At 39.3% G+C, this 16514-nt stretch overlaps 1 protein-coding gene across 1 annotated transcript in view; it reads left to right on the forward strand.

Moving 5' to 3' along the window:
- The window catches only part of TBX18 (T-box transcription factor 18), a 36704-nt gene that overhangs the window by 14658 nt on the left and 5532 nt on the right, over positions 1 to 16514 (forward strand). The window contains exon 6 of the mRNA XM_075594818.1: positions 899 to 963. Coding sequence (XP_075450933.1) covers positions 899 to 963 — 65 coding nt within the window. The remainder of the gene's footprint in view (positions 1 to 898; positions 964 to 16514) is intronic.

Here is a 16514-nt window from a genome sequence, read left to right on the forward strand (position 1 = left end):
TGGATAGATATTGTATTGGGTGGAATTATTTGCAACGTGTGCTGGAAGTATGCGCATTATAGTAAACAGTGTAGTCTAAATACCAACTGCACAATGTTTATCATTAGCACAAATGTTGTTTGTATATGCCTTTTGTTCAGTTGACGGTAATTCAAGGAAAAGACTGTAAATACATTGATTTTATAACAATGTTACAATACTTCATAGTTTTCACATAAAAACATTATTTACGTTACTATTTAAGTTCATTGTAACCTTGGATAGCCCTGTAACAAGTATTTCTGCAAACCACAAGGCCACTGGGGATGAATGAAAATGGATTGTTAGAAGCAACGTTATTATTGTTTCTTGCAGATAGACACACTTCACTAAATAAAAGTGTATTTACATAATTATATGTAGTAGTACATGTTAATTATTATGCAATATAAAGTAATTTATGATTTGAGAAATATTATTTTTTTCTATCTGTAAGTGTTTTTTATTTTATTTTAATCAAGCTGACAGGACATTAAGTCCGAATCAGTCAGTATTCAGTTATAGTCACATATACATCTGTACTCTATATTTGCACACTTTTGTAGGAATAACTATAGTCAAACATAAAAAGATAATCCCAACTAACTTTTGATCATGTTTAAAAGTGATCCCTATAAGTGTACTTTTGTTTTACTTTGCATTACAAATATTTGAAACATGTTTCATTCAGTATAAATATTGTTATATTCAAACATGATTTTTTTAATGCATTATCCCAGTAGATGAAAAAAAGTAAAATTGAGATCAACTTTATGCAATTATCTGATGCGGTGATAAGTGTGGTAACAACACATTTAATGCTGTGTTTTGTTTTCATCATCTTCTAACGTGGGTGCTTTTTTTGGTCATATTCTTCTAGATAACAAGATTAAAAATAGATAGAAATCCATTTGCCAAAGGATTTAGAGACTCCGGACGCAACAGGTTAGTGTCACACTGTTTCTATCTATAAGATATGGGGGAATGTATGTATCAAGTCACAAGCGTGCAATTCTGGGGTAACAAATCTATGATTTTGTCTTTGATACATCTGGAGCGGTTTACTTTGCCATAGAATTTGATCACTTTTGCCTTGATACAAGAGACCGCATTGAAGGAAATAAAGGATTCATTAACAATTGTTTTCAAATACATGACATTTATGTAGTCATTAAAATGGCACTCAATTTACCACAACTCAGACACCTTATTAATGTAAATACAAGATAATGTACTCCTAAGTACTGCAGATAGTTTATGAAACTCTTGACAAAATTCACTGATAAATTGACAGTCTGAAGTGTTGTGCATGACACAATAACAGGTCCTGCTGATGGATTCTCCTTCCCCACAGACAATGAACTGCATGTATCAAGACTGATTTTGCCCTAAAATTGATGGCAGGAGATGCATTTGAAAGGGTATATATTCGGGCCTTGTTTTACCTCCAATGCACCAGTTGTGATTTGGCAAGGGTGCATAGTAACCGACAGATTGAGTTGGGATAGAGTTACATTGTGCACATATTATAGCAAAATGTATTACATTTTGCATAGTATGCTGTAATTTATCTTTTGTTTTTCTACTCCTCGGCATAAAAAATCTGACTGGGTCGAAAACTCAGGTCAAATGGATTTGCTTCAAATGTTAAGCACCTTGATTAAGACGTTTCCTACATTTTACAGTGACGCATATTAAAAAGAGTTTAATGTGTATCTGATCACACTCCACAGGAGCTTAAAGGTGCACCTCCCACCCCCTCCCCAGAAACTTACATGAGTTTAACACTATAATGTTAGTGTCTTTGCCCCTGAGCATATTCAGCTTTTCTTTAAAAAGATACATTTTTTATTCTAGTTGTAAACGTTATGATGTTGTTACTCTATAGCTTTAGAGGTTACCATAGTAACCTTTAGACTGCACCGGGCTCTGGGGACAGATCTACTGTTATGTCCCGAACATTTAATATTTGAAGCGCCAAGTAAAAAACAATAAAATGGTGATTAGCGCAGACCTATAATACAGAGCCCCCGTATCTACGTCTATGCCACGTGTACTTCCTTCAACCATACAGGTAAAACGGGTGCCGGGGGCCTGCAAGTTATGGTAATAAAGGGGTTACAGATAGTTTACTTAATTAGTTATATCAAAAAAAGAAAACATAAAATATAAAAATGCACAATTTTAACCCTGCCATACTCATTTCACTTTCATGAGACGAGATTCAATAAACAAAGAAATGCAACATATGCCTTAAACCTTTCTCACTGATTGCCCCACACCTCTGGAATGCCATTCCTCTCAACATCCGACAAGCCCCCTCTCTATCCACCTTTAAGACCCAACTCAAAACACAACTGCTTAAGGAAGCATGAGTAGCTCTATGAGTGATAGTTTTACACCGTATACATAAACCTTGGCTCCTTGCAGACACACTTACCAGAACGCCCTCCTACTGTCTCTGTACGTTCTTCCTACCAACCAATTAGATTGTAAGCTCTTCGGAGCAGGGACTCCCTTTCCAAAATGTTACTGTCATGTCTGAAGCACTTCTCCCCTTTATGTGTTATTTATATTATTTGTTATCTATATGATTGTCACGTATATTACTGCTGTGAAGAGCTATGTACATTAATGGGGCTATATAAATAAAGACATACAATACAATACAACATGCTATAGCTATTGTGTCAATTTCACTTTCTTAAAGTTAATTATTGCTATCATTATCATATTAACGCACTTACTGTAGCAACCAGGAGTTAAAAAGTGTGGATCTTTTCTGTTGTTTATTTTAGCAAATAACATTTTATACTCCATCACTGCAGCTTTCACGGAAAAAGGTATTCTTTCATTCACAAAAAGGAATGTTTTCTTCCTGTAGCCTCTCACAGTTGTTTGATCTGCACAAAGGGTGACAGGCTACAATCTGGTTTAGTTTAGGAAGTGATTTAATCATGGTGCAAAATTAGTCTACTTACAACCGAGACCCTGGGACCCAGCTTCACAGAATATGCATTCGGTAGACTACAAAGACCTAAACTTCAAAATAAAATGGAGAAGTAGAGAGGGATATATGTGATTGATGCTAAAGTTGAACAGTTCTGGTCACTTTTGCTTATACATATTTATGAAACACTATTTTTTTAGACAATTTATTATTACAATTCAATTGCTTTACTATCATAATTCCCTAAAATCTGCCCTCCCCCCCCCCACAAAAAAACACGACAAATAATTTAAAAAAAGTTGTGATTTTAGTCAAATCAGAATTGTCCTAAGAAAAAATATCTCGGCTGTATAAGTGATGCTAAGAAAGAAGATCATTCACAAACTAGGACTGAAGGAGTAAATCAGTAGCAATGTCACTGCCTTTGAAACAGATGAACCCACTTCAAATCCAAATATCACGAGTGGGAAGGCCATTCAAGCTCTCTGTGCCTCAGGAGATTGTATGGCAGGGACTCATTTGGACTGCAAAATCCTATGTACAGCACTTGTCTACACTGTCACGATATCTACGAAACAGTGTTATTTCTATCCAAGTAATAAGATACACTGTGCATGTTAGGTAAGGGTGGGCACTGTTACTGGTGTGTTGCTTTTCATACACATTTGAAGTGTTTTGCTTTTGAATTGATAAAATAATTATAGAAAACGATTTACTGTAAAAGCAGGACATTATTAGAAACATGAATACAACACTTTAAACTTTCCTAAAAGTTCACAGGTTTTTAAATTCCAGTACTAAAAGTTGTCCCTGTTTATTTAAGGACAAAACAAATCAGATGATGAGTCGTTCTCAGGGTTGTCTTCAATTTTGCTTGGATTGGAAAATGTGTGCCAAAGTTCAATTTCCAGTTGAACATCATGATGTTCAGATTTGAAATTGAGAAACCTGCAGATTAAGTCACTGCTTCCCTAATACTTTTGCATGCTTTACTTTCTGTACTACAGTACTTGAGGAGTCAAATGACATCCAAACTGTACTCAAATGTTCTCTGTATCAAGGGTTCTAAAAGGCAGCTCAGTGAAACTGATACTGAAATAGGCATTCTAAATATACCTTTCTTAGTTTCAATATACAGTAACAAAGGATTTGATACTTGAGATTTTTGATTGTCTTCAAACTTTTTTTGCTACATTTTTCATGGTTTCACTTTCATTTCATGTTTTTAGTGACAATTTCACAAAAGTTCATACTGTATTCCTCAAATTTGTTTACCAACTTTTCCAGCATTCTATCAGAATTGTTCTAGAAATTCTCCAAAATGGCAGTAAATGTTAGTACAGTGGCGTCCGCCTTTAGTCTAAATCGGCTAGATCCGTGATTTTCAGATTATCCCGGTTATGTGCGGTTTTGTGTCGTTTTCGCCCGGAGTGAACTGCGTTATTTTCGCGCTCGTGATATTAGCATTTTATTCTCGCTGTCTCCAATTCTGCAATGCCATGTAAAAACTCAGGGGGCGTTTGCGAGCTGTTGTCTTGGAAGTCTAATACCTTCACGGTTCAACCTAGGTCAGTACACAGTCTGTGTGTGCGCGCGCGAGCAGTAATTGTAAATTTGCATATTTAAAATATACATGCATTTGCAGTGCTGTTCTGCAGTACAGTACAGTATGTCTCATTTGAAAATTGTTGAAACGCATAGGCGTGTACTGTACTGTAACTGTGTCACATTTCGGCATATACAGCGCTCTCCCCTCGCTCAGGATAATTAACTGCACTGCAGGGTATTTCAACTTATCTTCTGTGCAATGCAGTACATCTCTCCCACACCATTCCTTTGAACGTGTGTCTGGTTTCAATCACATTCCTGCTTGACAGCAGGAATTTACTGCGCATGCGCCTGTAACTTCGCCCACCACTGCTTGCTAGAGTGTGTGAAAAAAAAAAGTTTATTGTAATTTTTTTATTTTCTCCACAAGCCTGCAAAAACCATCTTACTGTATTACGATATTCAATCTGTGCTGTACAGTAGCTTTTGTCTGCGACCCTGTGCGTTTAACTGCACATGGTTGATTTGTGTGCTTTTTACGTACTGTATTTGAGGGTGTATTATTATGATGAACTGCCTTTTGAAATTAAAGTATGCCTTTAGCTTTGAACTTCATGCGGCTGTCTTTAATTTTTGGAATCTTGCCATTGTGTTTTGAATCCGTCTATAGCCGAGCTTGAAGGCCTCACTGCGCCTGCGTGTAATCCTTGTTCAGATGGAAGCTTAGCTGCTTTCTGCGCATGAGTCACCCAACCCCCCCCTCTCCACAGAGTCATTCGACAGACACCTGCACAGATTCATTCATTTTCTGAAGTTAGTCATTGTGTTTTTAATCCGTCCCTAGCCGAGCATCAATAGCCTCACTGCGCCTGCGTGTACTCTAAGCCTCTTCGAGATGGGAGCTAGCTGCTTACTGCACATGAGTAACCCAACCCCCCCTCTCCACAGAGTTGTTAATTTTCTGAATCTTGCCATTGTGTTCTCAATCCGTCCATAGCCGAGTTTCAAAGCCTCACTGCGCCTGCGTGTGATCCTTTTTCAGATGGGAGCTATTTAGCTGCTTAGCTGCTTACTGCGCATGAGTAACCCAACCCCCCTCTCTCCACAGAGTCATTAATTTTCTGAATCTTGCCATTGTGTTCTTAATCCGTCCATAGCCGAGCTACAGTACAAAGCCTCACTGCGCCTGCGTTTAATTCTCTTTGAGACGGGAGCTTTGAGGCTTTGTTTACGGCAACATTTTGGAAAATCCCTTCTCAAATTTGATTTGTACAGAGCATCACCTTGATATTATAATAATAATATTAGCATGTTTTTGTATAGCGCTGTAAGTTACAGTATACGTAGCGCTTTGCAGAGACATTTTGCAGGCACAGGTCCCTCCCTGTCCCGTGGAGCTCACAATCTACTGTATGTTTTTGGTGCCTGAGGCACAGGGAGATAAAGAGCCTTGCTTTTTATGTACTATATTTGGGGGTTGTATTTGGGGGTTTATTGATCAAATTATTATGATGAACTGCCTTTTGAAATTACTGTACTCTACTCTACATTATGTAATTTCTTTGAACTGCTGCACAACTAATCCTTCATCCCTCCCCCACGCACACACAAACTCTTTTCGACAGACACCTCCACAGAGTCATTCATTTTCTGAAGTTAGTCATTGTGTTTTTAATTCGTCCCTAGCTGAGCGTCAATCGCCTCACTGCACCTGCGTGTACTCTAAGCCTCTTTGAGATGGGAGCTAGCTGCTTACTGCGCATAAGTCACCCAACCCCCCCTCTCCACAGAGTCATTCGACAGACACCTCCACAGAGTCATTCATTTTCTGAAGTTAGTTATTGTGTTTTTAATCCGTCCCTAGCCGAGCGTCAATCGCCTCACTGCGCCTGCGTGTACTCTAAGCCTCTTTGAGATTGGAGCTAGCTCATTACTGCACATGACTCACCCAACCCCCCAAACTCTTTGAGGCTTTGTTTATGGTAACGCTTTGGAAAATCCCTTCTTGAATTTGAAATGTAAATCTGATGTGCACAGCATTGTGAGAATTGAGAGTAAAAAAAACCATTAACTGATTCATGTTGTTTTGTCATTTACTCTTATACTGTAGGGTGGGGTGGGGGGTGGTTGTTGTCAATGATTATGCTTACCAGGAATGTGAATAAATATTTATTTTATTTCATCAGGAACAAAAAAATACAAATATAAAAATAATCATGAATAATACATAATGCAGTCTTTATTAAGTTCTTCTGGCAGATTGCAATTGGATAAACATTTACAAAACATTTGTAAAACATGGAGAAACATGAATAATGCACATTTATAAGAATATTATTTAATAATATATATACTGTAATGTATAATATATATATATATATATATATATATATATATATATATATATATATATATATATATACTGTATATATATATATATATATATATACAGTATAAATAGTAATATTATTTTTTCCGTCTTTAGCTTGTTCCTCATTCCGTGTACAGTACAGTAGTTCATTGAGAGAGGAGGGGTTTTGTGTACATCAATACTGCTGTTTATATACTGTACATTTTACTGTACAAAACAGATTAGACTGGACACAAAAACCCACCTCCCCCCAGGCCACCCTTTTTTCCTGAAACGACAAGAAAACAAAAAATTAGTGCAGTTACAGTATGTGCGTACTGTATTATGGCATTGTGTGATGTGTAGTACTACTGTAGATGGCTGGTGCTGCTTTCTCTGGAAAGAAAAAAATTGAGCAGTTAGTAGGCAGTTACTGTAGTACTGTCAAACTAGTCTATACTGGAACTACTGTATACTCTGACAACTGTTAAATACTGTGTACTGTAACCTGATGGCTGGTGCTGCTCTCTCTGTAAAGAAAAAACTGTAACTACTGTATACTCTGACTATTGGGAAAGAAAAAAATCTGTGCCATACTTACCTGTATCATACTGTATCATACTGTACTTACAATACCACAGCACAGTACTACTTTCCTGATGCTTGCCCATTACGCGCGATGACAATGGGCAACACAGTGGCAATATGGTCTATATATTTATTGCAGCGTTCCACGGTGAGTACATCGTTCCAAAAACTCATTATGCATTTCAACAACTCGTCCTTTTTTGAGGGTTTCGCCACTTTCCGGATATGGTCCTTCAGCCGATGCCAGACCATTTTGATCGGATTGAAGTCTGGCGATCTGTCATTGGAAAAAAAGGACAATTAGTTTAAGAGATACAGTACACAGTAAAAACAGTGGGGGGGAAAATGAGACACGGTCTACTGCACTTACTCCGCTGGCGTCTTCACCCAGTTGATACTGCGCTCAAGGATGTGCGCTGTTGACGCGGTGTGCTTCGGATCGTTGTCCTGGTAGAAGCGGTGACCATTGGGGACAGGCACAATGTTGTCTTGGAAGAAAGCTTTATTCATTATTCCTATACCAAGAAAAGAAAAGTCCTCAAAAAACTGCACAATAGTACAGTACCGTGCATACAGTAAGGTTACACTAGTAAAGTACAGTGCATAAGGCTACATTATATTTGATATATTTTACCTTCAAAGATGACAATGCATCCTGGTCCACGCCTAGAGATGGCACCCCACACATGCAGCTTCACGGGGTGTTTTGGCCGCGGCTTCAAAGATATGAGGCCTTTTTTGTGGAACGCAAAGCTTGCAAATCTCTCCAGCGACACAGTAGACTCATCAGTGAAGATGTAATCCTGGAAAGTCTCCCCGCTGTCGATCCATGCCTGGGCCTGGACTACTCTTTTGATTTTGTTTGCTTCCCGTATCATGGGGTACGCTCTGTAATTACAAGGAATAAATCATTTTAGCGGTACTGTACAGTTTCCTAAACAACACTTTTACCTCCTGTACTGTCCAGTACTAACCTCACACGTCCATATTTCCATCCAATTCTGCGTCTCATCTTCTTTATGCTGCTCTCGGATACAGTCAGATTGTGCTTTTCCTGCAGAGTGTTTTTGACCCTTAATGCACGCTTCTCATCATTCTCCTCACTTATTTTGTCAACCAGAAGAGTTGTCTCCCTACAATGTAAAGAAAATATATTGTTTTATTAATATGCAACAATATAAAATTTATATATAAATATAAATATACAAAATATTTATACTGTTGTGATATAAATATAAATATACAAAATATATATACTGTTGTAATATAAATATAAATATACAAAATATATATACTGTACTGATATAAATATAAATATACAAAATATATATACTGTTGTAATATAAATTAACAGAAATAACAAAAATATTAGATTTAAATTAAAATTAATTTTATTTTTAAGTTGTATAAATATACTTACGCGTTAGTTACCCTTGGTGCCCTTTTGCGGTCTCTGTTTTTTCCATGTGCATGAGAGCTCACGGTGGTTGCTGGCACAACGATGCCAGAAGTAGCTAACCAGCATTGGATAGCAGCAAATAGGTGTCCGCTCGTGTACATGTCCTTAATTGCATGCTGAGCTCCTTGGAAATCTTTTTAACAGGCATTTCTGCGAGTAGAAAGAAATACAAACACAAGAATGTAGATTCGATGTTTAGTCGATGTGTATTCAATGTGCAGTGAATCCACAAAATGGATGGTGTATTTATACGGTAATGACTCACATTAGAGTACGCCCACTTTCAACACCTGTTCCTCGCTGCCATGCATAAAAGGTTACACACTTTGCATAGCCCACCACTCGATGATCTTTATCTGAACTTGCGCTTGTCCAGATACTGCATTGTGCCACCTGCTTCCATGGAGCAACCCCGATTCTACGGACGCAGGAACCCACTCTCCTCTGCCGTGCCTGTCAAGCAGAAAAAGCGAAAGGCGGTTGCCATTTCCACGCCAAGGCAAAAGTGACAGGCTAAGGCCAATAAAGAAAACCTTCTGCTGACCCCAAAGGCTAAGGGTTTCATAGACGTCAGCCTTATTATGTCAAGAAGATATACGGTGATGTACTCTCGACGCAAAACGATTGGCAGCCAACCCAACGAACCCGCAGACCACTTCCTCACATACGCTTCGACGACTCTGCCGCCGCTGTCCCAGAAATCTTCAGCCCGTCTTCTCCACCCCTCGTCCTTGACGCTGCCGCCGCCCTCATGGAAACCCACAAGCCATATTTTCCAGTTCTATCCGACGATGCTGCCTCTGAAATCCACGGGTCACTTTCTCCATCCCTCTTCGACGACGCTGCCGCTTCTCCTCTACCGGATATCCACAGGTCACCTCCTCCACTCTTCTTTGATGTCGCTGCCGCTTCTCTCCATGGAACCCCCATCTCATCCTCCGTTGCACCCATCCACCAAGATTTCCAGATGCCATGCACAAGAAGCAGCTCGTTAGACCGGATGCTGAATGGGATAAGTGTGGATCTCCCCGGGAACGCTATTGTGCTAGCAAAGATAGATTTGCTTCTGGAGACCATGCTAAATGTGGAGCAACGGGTGATACATATGGATCAACGGATGGATCGAAGGATGGAGAAGATAGAGGCTGACATAGCGGGTATACATTATTTGCTCGGTGTTAATGCCCCTGTTTCCCCGACGCTGGAGCAGGGGGTGACATGGATGTGATGAATGGGACCTTCGACCCCCTTCCATCACCAAGCGCACCCCCTCCACAAGAAGATGTAGTGTACATGTATGCCGTTGAGGAGGACATGACAACCCCATCAAGACCACGCCAGGAGACAACACGGCGACCAAGACCGGAGGAAAGCTTCCTCCCAGACAACCTACCATCGCCCATCGCCTCAAGCACACCCGCTCCCAAAAGACCTACATTCGCTCGCATCGATACGGTGCCCGACATCACCCTGTGCGATCTGCCACCGGCGCTTAGGGAGAAGTATAGGGTGAAGAGTGCTGGTGCACCCCACAAGTATGCCTTGTTACTTTTTAAGCACCATGTTCCCTACTCGTTGACTGCGACTGGGCCTTCAAAGTGAACAACGAAGGAAATCGCGTAAAAAAGGCGCTTCCTGCCAATTTAAGAAAGAACATTCAGGATGAAATGCGGCGCTTTTATCCAATTACAGATCCTTTAATGAAAGGCGTTCGAGACTGCATTAATGGTGTTTTGCGCCATGCAAGGAATCGGCCATGGACGGACAATGCAGAGGACTTTCTGTTGTGCTGAACAGTATTGTACTGTACATGATTTGACCTGTTGTACTTAAATAAAGGAGATGTTGTTGTGTGTTTTTTTACTTGTATTTATACAGAAATGTTTTAACTTGCTGTCCACACACACAGGACATGCACAATTCCAGTCCCTGGGGGCCGCAAACAGGCACGGTTTTCAAGGTTGTCCTGAAAACCTGCCCTGTTTGCTGCCCTCGAGGACTGTACTGGTGCAGACTGTTTTGCACACCATCCCACTGTACAGTATATGTTTTGACTTGTCGTTCTTTAATAAAGGAGATGTTGCGTTTTGCTTATTTTATGAATAAAGAATTTGTTTTTAAAACATGTGACTGTAAACCATACTGACTGACATAAATGTTTTCACACATGTAGCAGTAAACCATACACCTGTTGATGTTTTGAATTGCTGTGCACTTAAAATGTTTCTACATTGTACAGTATTTGTAAATAAATGTTTTTGTACTTACTCCACCAATAAAATAACATGTTGATTTGTCTTACATTGCTCCATTTGCTCCTTTGCTACTGTAACAAAATACAGTGTTTCTAGAATGTCGAGGCATACTGCACTGCATACTGTAGGCATGCTCAGTATAAGAGTAGTAAAAAAAATAGAAGACACAAACTGTACTGTACTGTATGTACTGGCACTGTATACTGTAGAAGACACATAATGTATGTGATACATGTAGAATAAATGCATAGTTTTTATTTTTTCGGGTTTATTACACAGTATACTGTACTGTATATAAAAAAGTATTGTACATTATACTGTACGGCCGGAAAACATCAGCATACTGTTTCAGGTACAGTATTCTATCCTAATCAATAACAACGGCAACTAAACTGTAGACTCCGGTACGTGGGTTTTTAAATCCGATTCAGCAATGTTCAGGCATTGTTACACAAAGCGATATTATCCATCGAAATCCCTCTATTAGCGGTTTTCTTTTCTGAGGAAAAACAAAAAGAAAAGTTTTACTGTAAGCGTCAGCCCCCTAAAGAAGTTCCCAGCCAGTCCCACCAATAATTTTCTTGGGGGGCATCTCCTGTTCACATGCGCATGCGCCTACCGTCGATGCGATGACACGCCTATGCGTTTCAAGAAGGCTCCAATGCGCATGCGCCTAGCGTTCCACCAATTGTTCAGTATCTGCAGTACTGTAGAAGCCGCTCAGCCACTGATATTGCTTACAGGAGAATCGCGTGACTTTTGAATCGCACCGATATTGATACTGTATTGTCAAAATTAAAAAAACACAGAAAATAATACGGCAACAATACTCACCATAGAATTTCCCATTCAGCTGGCGCCGGCGCCGTCCTCTGCCAGCCAAGCATTCTTGATCATCTATGTCGATAGTTTGCAGCGGGACTAGTCCACCTGTAGTCAGCTGATGAGGCTGGAAATTGCTTAGGTACATGCAAGCTTGATCGAAACTGCACGCGAAATCCGGCTCAGGCTCAGGGTTGTCACTGATGGCGGAACCGTCTGCTGGTGCTGGTGCATTGCTTGGCAGCGACTGTCGTTTCTTAGTTGGTTTTAACACGACCCTTTGCCTTTTGCCGTCATCATGATCATAGATACAGGAAAAAGCAGGTGATACACACCAATACCCTCCAATAAATTGTGGCTCAATACGATAAAAACAGGGATCGCTACATAACCTTTTCCTTATTGCACGCTTCCACGCATGAGGAGTTGGCGAAAATTTGTAAAAGTCATAGTTTTCGATAAAATACTGATAAATTTGAACAACTGTTGCCATCTTATCCTCTGTTGCATTAATCGCGGCCCATATCAAATACGCGTAACTTCTGTCGGGTTTTTGGAAAGCGGGCTGCACTTGAACACTCATGGCGGGCGGGTCTCTGGAGAAAACTGTAACCGAAACTGGTCTTTGTCTTTCTTTAATATGAAAAGCCAAAATTGATACATTTTTGCAACCTCTTCCTTCAGTCTCAATGCCAAGTTACAATAGCACACTGTGGTATCTTTTTTAAACGAAACACCTGCAAGTCGACACATTACTGAAGCGCATGCGCATTACAATTCATGAATATCTGCCATCTGGCAGACACGCGAAGAATTGCAACCTATTAAATCCGAACCATTCTCAATAAACGCATCAAACACGCATCAGCCGCGCATGTCCCGTGGCTGGGAACGCAAAATGAACGCGGCATGCGCCAGGTGAAGAGCGTCACATTTCAGGAAAAAGCCAGGGAAAAAACGGCGATTTGTTGAATAAAAGCTGCCGCAGCAGTACATAAAGGGATATGTGACCTTGCACATTTACTATTAAAGTTTGGCAATTTTGTTTGCTGTTTTCATGGAATTTCTTGCAAAAAAGCTAATTTTACATAATTTTTGAACATCCGTAAAAAATTCACACGTCTCTATTTTTTACCACTTTTGCAAGAATGAGTGAATACTTCACTATTAAGTGAAGGTGATACCTATTTTTAATAGGACTAACATAATATATTTTAAAGACAAACAATGCTTTCTATCAGATAAGGTACTGTAGTATTGATTTACAATGTATTTGTACCAAAGAAACAAGCAGAGGCAATGTTATAGATAGGGAGAATGTTTTGCAATGGGTTCTTCAGCTTTCTTCAAGGAGAGTGGTTTATGTAGATCAGTTTCCGAAAGCTCATATCAGACCTGTCAACTTGAAAATGTATATTGCTGTGTGAGGCTCCGCCCATCCAGCATCAGTGCATTTGTGTGAGGCTCTGCCCACCCAGCATCCGTGAATCTATGTTAGGTTCCGTCCACCAAGCATCCGTGTATCTGTGTGAGGCTCTGCGCACCCAGCATGATGATGCATTTCGCACCATCACAAGCTTTGCCCACCCAACACGATGACATGAAGTGCACCATCACAAGCTCCGCCCACCGGACAGGATGATGCACACTCCAGCTGTGTGAAAACCCCTATTTTCACAGCTCCCATGTGGGCTCAACAGTCTACCAGGAGAACGTGACATAAGAATCAAAACCTAGTGTCACATGGGGGGACTGTATCAATGGTCAGGTCTGTCATATAATGTGATGCTTCAAACAGTGTATTTGGGCCTCTTTTTACATCAATATTCTTAAAAGTTTTAGCAGCAGGTTTTAGTCCTGGATAATTGTAGATTTGTTGTATGTTGTGATACCATTTAAGGGACCAAAATGAGAGTTCTTCACACACACACACACACACACACACACACACACACACACACACACACACACACACACACACACACACACACACACACACACACACACACACATACACACACACACACACACACACACACACACACACACACTCTTTCCGAGTTGGCATAAACTCATCTGAGTGTCCAAGTCAAATGTATGTCACTCAATAAACACATTTCATATTTGAAACAGATTCAAGCAACAATTAGTTTTATGTGTTCCCATTGTATCTTGACACACTGATGCTAGGATAGGTATATTAAAACAGAGCCTTTTAACATTGTTTCATGACAAAATACTGTTATTTGGAGCTTGACATACAGTGGCGAGAAAAAGTTTATGAAACCCCTTAAGATGTTCACATATTTCACATATTTCCAACCTAAAATGTCATTAGATCTTAATCTAAGTCCTAATAAAAGATAAAGATAACCTGATCAAACAAATTACACAAAAACATTATACTTTTTCAACATTTATTTATCCACAAATGATTCAACATTCAATATCCATGTGTGAAAAATATTTGAACCGTAAGATTCATTACCTGGTGGCACCCCCGAGCAGCAATGACTTCAACTAAGTGTTTCCTGTAACTAGTGGTCAGTTTCTCACATTGCTTTTGAGGAATTTTGGCCCATTCCTCTTTACAGAACTGCTTCAACTCAGTGAAATCTGACAGCTTCCTTTCATGGACAGCTCGCTTCAAGTCCTGCTACAACATATCCATGAGGTTTAGGTCCGGACTTTGACTAGGCCATTCTAAAATGCAGAATTTCTTCTTCTATGGCCATTCTTTTGTAGATCTACTTGTATGTTCAGGATCATTGTCTTTCTGCATGACCAGCTTTCGCTTCAACTTCAGCTCACACACAGATGGCCTGACAAGCTCCTCTAGAATCTTCTGATATAATACAGAATTCATGGTTGTGTCAATGATGGCAAGCCGTCCAGATCCCGAGGCAGCAAACCAGCCTCAAACCATCACACTCCCACCACCATGCTTGATGGCTTGGATGAGGTTCTTCTATTCGAACGCATTGTTTGGTTTTCGCAACACATAACGTTTCTCATTGAGGCCACAAATGTCTACCTTTGACTTTTCTATCCAGGGAACACTGTTCCAGAAGTCTAGAGGATCATCTATGTTCTCTTTGGCGAACTTGAAATGAGCATCAATGTTCTTTTTAGAGAGCAGTGGCTTCCTCCTGGTTATCCTTCCATGAACACCATTTTTGTCCAATCTTTTTCTGATAGTCGAGTCATGAACACTCACATTAGCCAAGGTGAGGGTGGCCTGAAGATCCTTGGATGTTACTCTGGGGTTCTTTGTGACTTCTTGGACCATTTGCCAGCTTGTTCTTGGAGATATTTTGGTTGGACAACCACTCCTGGGTAGAGTGACTGTGGTCTTAAACTTTCTCCATTTGTAGATTATCTGTCTAACAGTGGATGGGGGGAGCCCCAAATTCTTAGAAATGGTTTTGTAACCCTTTCTGGACTGATGAGCATCAATAACTGCTTTTCTGAGGTCTTCAGAGATTTCTTTTGATTGTGGCATTATGTGTTTCCACACACCTGTAAGATGAAGACCAAACTCACAAAGTTTCTGATCTTTATATAGGGTGGGGCCTCCCAAACTCACACCTGAAGATCTTGCTAATTATTTAAACACCTGCTTCTAATTATCCCCTTTAATTTAGCTGATAAAACCAGAGTTTCACTTACTTTTGCACATACCCTGACTCTTAATTATGAATTGTTTGTCTAATTCATACATCATCTTGTTTCAAAAGACATGGAATTGGTTAATATAAACCCTATTGGATATTTAAGAAAAGAGTGATATTGATTCCAGAAAGTTATCGTGGTAAAACTATGGAATTTCCATAATTACGATAGGGGTTCGCAAACTTTTTTCGCCACTGTACTTTTGAAAATTCCATTCATACAGGGTTTTTGTACCTCCCTCTGTTTTTAATAAATTACATCCTACATATTTTCTTAGTAAAATAAATGTACAGTATGTCTATTAGTAGTTTAGAAAATGTTTTTATTAATTCAGAATGTATAAAACTACTAGAAGTAAATGTATTAAACATTGTCAAATACAAGCGGTTATAAAATAGTTTTGTTGATTAGAATTTATACATTTGAATTGTTTTAACTATTCTACCAAGTTAAATATTTTTTTTAGGTATTATGTAATTTGGTTTTATATGTAGAATTACACCATCCTTAAGGTCGTATATAGTTGCAGGGTTTATTTAATAGAAATCAGCAGCTTACGCCGTTAAAATATATCCTGCAGAATATTAGCAAAGTGAAAGCAAATTTATGTGCTGAGAATAAAGTTCTATTCTTTAACTAATCTTTAAGTTTGACCCTATAAAATGTTAAACCAGGAAGGCAAAACTATTTTTTCCCTTTAAATAATTGTAACTATTTTACTAAATAAATGTGGCCATTTGATTACATAAATTAAATTGGTGATAAAACGTGGAAATTGTTCGAAGGCATCTTGTATAAATTATCGCCCTGGCTATACTTCTCCAGGAGGTAGCTTTTATCTCCAATTTAACT

This window comes from Ascaphus truei, chromosome 4 (assembly GCF_040206685.1).
Source record: "Ascaphus truei isolate aAscTru1 chromosome 4, aAscTru1.hap1, whole genome shotgun sequence".
In the NCBI taxonomy this organism is placed as follows: domain Eukaryota; kingdom Metazoa; phylum Chordata; class Amphibia; order Anura; family Ascaphidae; genus Ascaphus; species Ascaphus truei.